Source organism: Ooceraea biroi, chromosome 10 (assembly GCF_003672135.1).
Source record: "Ooceraea biroi isolate clonal line C1 chromosome 10, Obir_v5.4, whole genome shotgun sequence".
Classification (NCBI taxonomy): Eukaryota; Metazoa; Arthropoda; class Insecta; order Hymenoptera; family Formicidae; genus Ooceraea; species Ooceraea biroi.
In genome coordinates, this window is record NC_039515.1 from 4844027 (window position 1) to 4852737 (window position 8711).

Consider the following 8711-nt stretch of genomic DNA (forward strand, 5'->3'; position numbering starts at 1 on the left):
GCATTCTGCAGACTCAACTGTTGGACAATTTAGATTTTCTGCTGAATTGACGAAACTTGTTGCACCAGTTCAGCAGTGCAGCTACAGAGATTGGTCAGTGCAAGCGGTTCAAAAACTTGGATATAAAATGAGCGGCTAATTCGAAATGTGATTTGCATTATAATAACAAGTTTAACAGTAAGTATAGATTTAGGAGCTTTCTTAGATAAATAAGACTTCATAAATATGTTAATATAAATAATAATATAGTAACATAAAAATTTGGAATACAAGTTAAGATCGTTACCATTTGTTGAAAGATTAATGTGAAATTTTTAAGGTTAACAAATGTCATGCTCACTTATAAAATAAAAATACGACATAATTTTATTTAAAAGAGTTATAACGAAAAGATCTCAATAACAATGTCGAGCATACAAACAATATAAGTTTAAAAAGTGATCTCTTGAGAAATATTCTAGCCAACCAAACTGGATTTGTGGTAACGGCGCGTTTCGGAAGGCGCTACGCCAATGTTTCGATGACGTTTTGGGACGCCCCGTTGTCACATGACAGAGTACGATAATACTCAAAGATAATGCTACTTGTATTCACCAGTACGAGTGTAAAAGCATTTGAAAACGATATTTGTCGATTTTCGTGTCGCAATTCCTGATTTTGTCAGTTCCAGTTGGCGTACGTGGATTGGTTCAACGCTCGAGTGAGCCCGTGCGATTAGATATCGCACTACTGCATTACTGATACCCATACTATTAAAAGGATACCGCGCCTGTTTACTTCAGACACATCCGATAGACAGGAAGGTATTAACAGTGATAAGGGCGCTATCTTTGATTCACAAAGTCGCCGGTCACTTAGCTTCTAGCTGTTGCCTCTTCAACTTCAGCGTATAATTTATTCAACGATCATGGCGTTGCCACTGCCACCAGCATTGGAAAAGTTGAATAAGTATGTGCTTTTCTCATTCTTCGAAATATTTCTAATCTCTGCTAATCTGTTTTCTAATACTGCATACAATTGAGTGCAGTTAATGCACTTATATCTTCGTCTTCCGTTCCTAATTCTTGTCCTCTTTGCACTTTTTTATAGATATATCGATGAGCACAAGCAGGAGTACATAAATAATTTAAAAGAGGCAGTAGCCATCAAGTCGGTATCGGCATGGCCGGATTACCGGGACGATGTAGTGAAGATGATGAAGTGGGCGGAAGCCAAACTGAAGAATCTTGGTGCAACCACGGAACTGGCTGACGTAGGGAAACAGACCCTTCCTGACGGTAGTCAAATCCCGCTACCTCCTGTATTACTCGGCAGTCTTGGCTCTGATCCCAAGAAGAAAACTGTACTCTTGTATGGACACTTGGATGTACAGCCTGCACTGAAGGAGGATGGTTGGGATACCGAGCCCTTCGTCCTCACGGAGAAGGACGGAAAGCTATTTGGGCGTGGCAGCACCGATGACAAAGGACCGGTCCTCTGTTGGATACACGCGTTAGAAGCCTACAAAGCAACCGGGATTGACGTCCCCGTTAATCTCAAGGTACTTCCCAGATAACAAGATAATAAAGTAATACTTTATTTTCTATGATTTCCTCGCAATTAATTATTTTGGAACTAATTTTTGGTGTTTTTTTAATAACTCACTTCTTGAAATTTATTTTGTAATTAATTATTTTCTCTCGTGCAGTTTGTCTTCGAGGGAATGGAAGAAAGTGGAAGCGAGGGCTTGGACGAGCTCCTTTGGGCGAGGAAGGACGGTTTCTTGAAGAATGTGGACTATGTCTGCATATCTGATAATTACTGGCTGGGCACGAAGAAACCGTGCATCACTTATGGCCTGCGAGGTATCTGCTACTTCATGGTGGAAGTCACCTGTGCTGCCAAGGATCTGCACAGCGGTACCTTCGGTGGATGCGTGCACGAGGGTATGGCAGATCTGATTTACTTGATGAACAGCCTGGTCGACGTCAACGGAAAGATCTTGGTAGACGGTATCTACGATAGCGTAGCTAAAGTTACCAGTGCTGAGTTGGCTACTTACAAGGACATAGAATTCGACGTGGATGAATTTAGGGACACAGTTGGGACTAGCAAGCTACCGCATCGCGAAGACAAGGTACTTATACATGCATTCATTTCTTCTTTCTTTCTTTTTCAGTATTACGTATGCTAACATGTTCAACATCAAATATTGTAGATCGAGCTTCTGATGCACCGTTGGAGGCAGCCCAGCCTGTCCCTTCACGGGATAGAGGGTGCTTTCAGCGAGCCAGGAGCGAAGACGGTCATTCCAAGGAAGGTAATCGGCAAGTTCTCGATCCGGCTGGTGCCGCACATGACACCGGACGAAACAGCCAAGAAGGTGACCGCGTATTTGAAAAAGAAGTGGCAGGCCCGTGGCAGCCCGAACGTCATGAACGTGAGCATGTGCCACGGCGGCAAACCGTGGTCCGAGAATCCCGACCATCCGAATTACGTGGCTGGCCGTAGGGCGACGCGACACGTTTACAAGGTCGAGCCCGATCTGTCGCGCGAGGGCGGATCGATTCCGGTTACCCTGACGTTCCAGGAGGTCACTGGGAAAAATGTGTTACTTTTACCGGTCGGGCAGGGCGACGACGGCGCGCATTCGCAGAACGAGAAGTTGAACGTGTACAATTACATCCAAGGAGTAAGTAGAATTGTGAAAGTTAGACCGTTAACCGTTAACAGGAACGGTTGCGTCGAGAGCACGGAGAACGGAACGGATTACGTAATTTATCTTATCGCTTGATTTTCTATCTTGCAGACTAAATTACTTGGAGCTTATCTGTACGAGGCAGCGCAGGTATAATACTTTATTGGTATCTACTTGCACCACCCAGGAAGCTTAAGTTCACGGCATGGTTCTTATTGTTACCGAATTACTTCACGACATACCAGTGATATTTGTTAATTACGAGTGCGGAACACTGCATTCTCTTTATTTCTATTTCTTTTATTTTATTACAGGAAAATAATATAGACAAATATTTTTATAACAAATGTACAACATGTGATACACTCTTGATGAAATATACCTATATCTAAAATCTTTAATCCTGCATGAAGTATCAAGTTGATAATTAAAGTTTGCTCATCTTTATTGAAAAAAGAGAGTTATCAGTCTTGCCAGAGACTTGTTTATTTAAATTTTGCTTTAAAAGCAAAACGAGCTTAATTATCAAACTGATATCGCTTCAGAAGTAATTATTTTTCAATTTTTAGTACCCAACCCGGCTGTCCTCTGTGTGCGTTGGCAGGTAAAGATATCGCCAACTTATTATTGAGTTGCTTCCACTACAATTTACATACGAGATTATTTTATCACGCTATCTCTGATGTACGAAGAACAACAGAATACTCACGGGAATGACCGACGAGTAGCCAAGTAGATGTATTTGAGAATTTGCCGGAAGTTTAAGCGAGCCTACCTCCAAGACATCATCATCTGGCCACTCTAAAATTGAGGCATACAATCGTTTTTCGTCTTTACTTTGCGTGTACCAAACGCTTCCCGTCAGAGTATCATTTTGTGTAGTCCAAGGCTTGGTATCGTAGATTGCCTCTCCGTTAATCGCGAGCCAATCACCTGAAAAAACGTGTTTGTTCTCCGTATCGTTATCAAGATTATCGGAAAATCCATATCTGCATCAATCTAATTGTTGGAAGTCGAAAATATGATAACGGCGGATGCATGTTTACCCATCCCACGCAATCTCTCCTCGAATATCGGTGAAATGATGCCATCTTTCGTCGGTCCGACGTTCATCAGTAAATTTCCACCGCAGCTTACGGTAACGACCAGTTCCTTCACCAAACCCGCTAGTGTAAAGTATTCCGACAAAGGGGCGTCCCTGCGGAATCCCCAGGATTTTTTGTCGATCGTCATGCAATTTTCCCATTTGTGCGGGAGAAGTACGCCTAGGAAAAATAAAATAAAAATATGTGTATGTACGTGGATGGAGATAGGAATCTTTGATTTCAGATTTCGAGCACTTGAGATAACGCATTGTGTAAACATGAAAATGTAATACTTTATATCCACTCTTCAATATATAACATTTGCTTTTAATTATAAGATTATAAGATTAAATTCGATTTAAGAGCAATTATTAACAACCAAAGTATGCATCTTGCGGGAAGCATGTACTTGTATCAAAATGTATTATAATCTTCTAATACTTACCAGGATTAAAGCGATCAGTGCACGTGTAGAAACCACCGTGGTGACACGGCATATTGCTGCCCCATCTGTCATTCACCACTACTGTGTCCTTCACGGGACTCTCATTGTACAACCATGTGAGAAATTCTTTGGACTTCCAGTAAGAGTCCGTCGCTTCCCAGTCACCATCTGACCAGACCACTTCCGGCCTGTAGGTTTCCACCAATTCGTGTAATTCTGGTATTATTTTCCGAGTCACAAACGTATCCGTTGTAAAATTGCTTCTCTTGTCTGCCAGGTAGAGAGGATTGTACCACTCGTACATGGAATGATACAGGCCAAACTTTATGTGAGTGTTGCTGCGAATTGCCTTTGCCAGTTCACCTGTTTCACCCCAAAACATGAGAATTGTTACGCGTAAGATGAAATTTTATTAAAAATGCGGTCAGTGTGCAATTTGTATTACCAACAAGATCCTTCTGAGGGCCCACATCCATAGAGTTCCAACTGAACGAGTACGTCGATGGCCATAGTGTATACCCTTCATGATGCTTGCTGGTCAACACGATGTACTTTGCACCTGACGCTTGGAACAGCTCGGCCCACTGAGTCGCGTTGAAGAATTCGGCAGTAAAGTCACGTCCAAAGTCCTGATAGGTGAAGTTTGGAGGATACCTGGCCTTCATGAAGTCACGGTACTTTGTACTTGTACCAGTTTCACCTGCAACATTACATTAATGAGTCAAATATCGTACAATCAATCTCCAATACATTTTTGAACGTGGAAATTGTGTGACAGCGTTCTACCTTTCCAATTGGTCCAGAACCATTCGGATCCAAAACTGGGCACGCTGAACACACCCCAGTGGATGAAGATTCCGAATTTCGCGTCGTCGTACCAGGTCGGAAGTGGTCGACTGTCCAGACTGGACCAGGTCGGGACATACTTGTACGTCTTCTCCAAGAACGACACAAAGTTCTCCTGTTCATCCTTTATTACCAAGAAGTAAGGATCTTCTGGCGTCGCATAGGAGCCGCACAGGATCAGTGCAGCACACAAAACGTGCACGAAGCTAATCATCCCTGAAGATCTCAAAGTTCCTTGGAGATTTCTTGATGCGGACTGAGAGCAATGATGGTCGAGCGCGTTTTTTATTCTCTTATCCGCTGCATCAAGCCTCGGAGATTCTATTCCTGCGCGCTGTTTGTATCGCCCGCATATTGAGATTAGATTACATTGATGCGCCGTACGTTTCTCCAGACGGAGATCACGTCATTGACTGACTATGGTAATTTTCACGCCCTGCTTGCTTACGCGTTAAGGGGGGAGTCTGCTTTAGAACGCTGAAAATAAGGTATATTTTACGAATTGTTTTTGGAGAAACTATACAGCGGATCATTATAAAACTTTGATGCATTTATTAGTACATGTTTAAAGATAAAAAAAATTATTTTTTTATTTGAATATATCGCTTGTAGAGGTCGTCCTGCAGAAATCTTAGTGCGGCCGCGTCGCCGGCGTTGCAAATTGGTGAGCATTCTCCTGCCTCCAAATTTCGTCTAAACTGAAAAATTGAAATATGTTCTCGTTATTTATGAATTCCCATCGTCGATGAACCAAAGAGAGAAGAAAAAAGTTGAAAAGTGCCAAAATGGTGGAGCTTAGAACACAAAAGTACGATTTTTAGGCAAAGTTTTTGAACTTTTTCATGCAAAAATAATTGTTTAACTTAATGTTTTTATGAATATTAAAGGTTCATCGACGATGGGAATTTATAAATAACAAGAAAATATTTCAATTTTTCAGTTTGGATGAAATTTGGAGGCAGGAGAATGCTCACCAATTTACAATGCCTCCAGGACGACCTCTACAGGCGATATATTCAAATAAAAAAATAATTTTTTTTATCTTTAAACATGTACTAATAAATGCATCAAAGTTTTATAATGATCCGCTGTATAGTTTCTCCAAAAAAATTCGTAAAATTATACCTTATTTTCAACGTTCTAAAGCAGGCTCCCCCCTTAATGTCCCGCAAGGTGCTGCAATCCATCCGTAATCCAGTGCAAGGGCGTTGAATGAACATCCATGAGACTCTTTCTTACTAACGATAGGTGTTATTCTAAGTAATTCATTAGCTCTTGATGACTGAATCACATGGAAGCTGCGGCAGAGAATTTTAAGATTTGGAAAGTGCGGTGTGTTCTTTGGATCAACAATGGGACATTTTGTGACTGATGAGCGATTGATAAGTTTTAATTATAAAAGATTTATTATTATCGCATAATCGGATTTTTATTTCATGCTGTCGATTCGACGTAAATATTTTCTCCACCGGCTACGTTATCTCTGGCCAATGATGTGATAACATGATCATGCGTATAGGTTAGTGTTCATTCACATTCACGATGCAATTAAATGATCACCGAAACAAGTTGCAACTGCAAGGCAGATGCAGATTAGGAGATTAGCAGTCGTTTGTATTATTTATCAATTTCGTAAAACACGTTTCGCGAGAATTGCCGGACGCGCAGATATTTAACAAGCACGCATGCGCGGTGACGCTCGGCGCGCGGCGATTCCAATTAGGCGAGTGCGATATATCGCACGGTTCGAGAACGAGAATGACTTGACGTTTTGTTTGTCATGAAAACCGAACCGCACGTATTTGAATCGAGAGAGGCTCGCTGACAACAGACGTTTACCGGCTTTCCGCAATTTGGTTTTGCTACTTCGCAAATATATACACCGTAATTCGACATGGCTTGGGTGCCGTTAGAATCGAATCCAGAGGTGAGTCGACTCTTCGTCCAGCCGCGGCGCGTATCCTCATGAGCGTCAGTTTAGTTCGTTGATCACATTTCTGTATTTCAGGTTATGACGAAGGTAAGCGGTTGCGAGCGAGACGATCGATCGAACTCGTTTCTTCCTCGAAGTCTCCGGCTTTGCACACGACGGACTCGTCGGTTAACGATGCGTTTTTCGTGAAAAAGAAAAAAAAAACTTATCCGAGCAGATTTCTTTGGGCGCGGTCCCCGGATGCGCGAAAGGTTACTGTATGATGTCTATTTTTATAGTTCCTCCACAAGTTGGGCGTTCCAAAGAAATGGTCGATCATAGACGTGTACGGTTTAGACTCTGATTTGTTAGCGATTGTTCCTAGGCCCGTTCTTGCCGTTATTTTGCTCTATCCTATCCCCACAAAGGTACGTGTACGAAATATGCATCTTAATGTAATGAAACAACGTAGGATTTGGCTAATGCACCTTTCCAAGTAAGACTCGCCACGTTTTATCTTCAGACCGAGAAGATTGAGGAAGGTAAAAGCAGCAAGAGCGATACTCCAGATTCTGTTTATCACATGAAGCAGTCTATTCCAAATGCGTGCGGAACAATCGCACTGATCCATGGCGTGGCTAATAATTTGGACACGTAAGTACCTTGTCCCGATGAATTATGTGCTGCGTTGATATACAATTGATCTCTTCCTTTTTTCTTGCCAGCTTACAACTGGAGGATGGTTTTCTGAAAAAGTTCTTGGATGAAACTAAGGAGCTCTCCTACAACGAACGTGGCGAACGCTTGGAAAATGCGCAAGAGATTATTGACACTCACATGGAATCTGCCCACGAAGGACAGACTGAAGTATTTGGCAACCCTGAAAAATTAATCTTTCAAAAAACATAATTGAAAGTGAGTTTTTAATACGTTTCTTTCTCTCTTTAGGCACCATCTGAGGATATGGAGGTGTACCATCACTTCATCGCGTTTGTACACAAGGATGGTTACCTGTATGAGTTAGGTATGTGTAATGTATACCTAATCCGCATCGGTTTTACTAAATAATTGACGATTGCAGTGCTGCAATAAGAAAAAACGTCTGATTTATTATTTATTATCTGATTTTTAGATGGTCGAAAATTGACCCCGATCAATCACGGTTCAACCACACCGGATACACTGCTGGACGATGCCGCCCGCGTGTGCAAGGAATACATGGCGCGCGATCCGAACGAAGTGCGTTTCACGGTGGTCGCGCTCGCTAGCAGCGAATGAACTTCGACCCTGTCCACAAGGGCAACCGTTTTTAATTGATTCTTAACTTTCTTCTTAAAGTTCACGAGTTCTCGGGTATAATTTATTTTCCTTACATAATTTATCTATTATTTACTTACATATAATTTATGTGTTGTGTATTTTACTTTTCGGCAATCTCATTTAAGTTTCCTTTCTTTTTTTAATTATAATCTTGACAGCTTTTGAAGTGTAGCATCGTCAATGAAAGATGTTTATACACGCAGTTGTTCGTTGCACCGTTCTCGCTTTCATTGAAGGAATCCTACAGCTCGCCGGATCCCCGATATATACCTACCGCCGCGGTTACGGCGCCTCTATTGGGTTTATTAATACCGAAAGTACAAATATACGTAGGTATTTTCGACCATGAAGAAAAAGTGACGAAAATACGAAGCGACGCGACACGATATAGAAAGACGGCGTTTAAAACGAACTCCAGATACTGCG

General features: G+C 41.8%; 3 protein-coding genes across 6 annotated transcripts; 2 read left to right on the plus strand and 1 right to left on the minus strand.

Annotated features, from left to right (window-relative positions):
* The first annotated feature begins 68 nt into the window (after positions 1-68).
* LOC105278212 (cytosolic non-specific dipeptidase) lies at positions 69-3074 on the plus strand. Of its 3 annotated transcripts, none has more exons than XM_011337112.3 (6): positions 69-177; positions 665-948; positions 1090-1540; positions 1688-2116; positions 2198-2671; positions 2789-3074. In XM_011337112.3, exons 2-6 carry the CDS (start codon positions 908-910, stop codon positions 2831-2833), a joined length of 1440 nt encoding a protein of 479 aa, XP_011335414.1. In that variant the 5' UTR covers positions 69-177; positions 665-907; the 3' UTR covers positions 2834-3074. The 3 variants fall into 3 exon arrangements, with proteins under 3 accessions (XP_011335414.1, XP_011335416.1, XP_011335417.1); XM_011337114.3 differs by lacking the exon at positions 69-177 and adding an exon at positions 450-556; XM_011337115.3 differs by lacking the exon at positions 69-177 and adding an exon at positions 576-596 and having other exon boundaries at positions 671-948.
* Positions 2966-6752, minus strand: LOC105278214 (alpha-L-fucosidase). Of its 2 annotated transcripts, none has more exons than XM_011337117.3 (7): positions 6614-6752; positions 4994-5387; positions 4653-4907; positions 4208-4570; positions 3724-3942; positions 3387-3610; positions 2966-3318 (listed from the first exon to the last, which is right to left on the minus strand). In XM_011337117.3, exons 2-7 carry the CDS (start codon positions 5265-5267, stop codon positions 3229-3231), a joined length of 1425 nt encoding a protein of 474 aa, XP_011335419.1. In that variant the 5' UTR covers positions 5268-5387; positions 6614-6752; the 3' UTR covers positions 2966-3228. The 2 variants fall into 2 exon arrangements, with proteins under 2 accessions (XP_011335419.1, XP_011335418.1); XM_011337116.2 differs by lacking the exon at positions 6614-6752 and adding an exon at positions 6179-6323.
* Positions 6753-6799: 47 nt separating this feature from the next.
* On the plus strand, positions 6800-8499 carry LOC105278215 (ubiquitin carboxyl-terminal hydrolase isozyme L3). The gene is made up of 7 exons (XM_011337118.3): positions 6800-6980; positions 7062-7073; positions 7265-7393; positions 7489-7619; positions 7691-7832; positions 7914-7989; positions 8098-8499. The coding sequence occupies exons 1-7, from the start codon at positions 6948-6950 to the stop codon at positions 8241-8243; spliced, it is 669 nt and encodes a 222-aa protein (XP_011335420.1). The 5' UTR covers positions 6800-6947; the 3' UTR covers positions 8244-8499.
* The last annotated feature ends 212 nt before the right edge of the window (positions 8500-8711 follow it).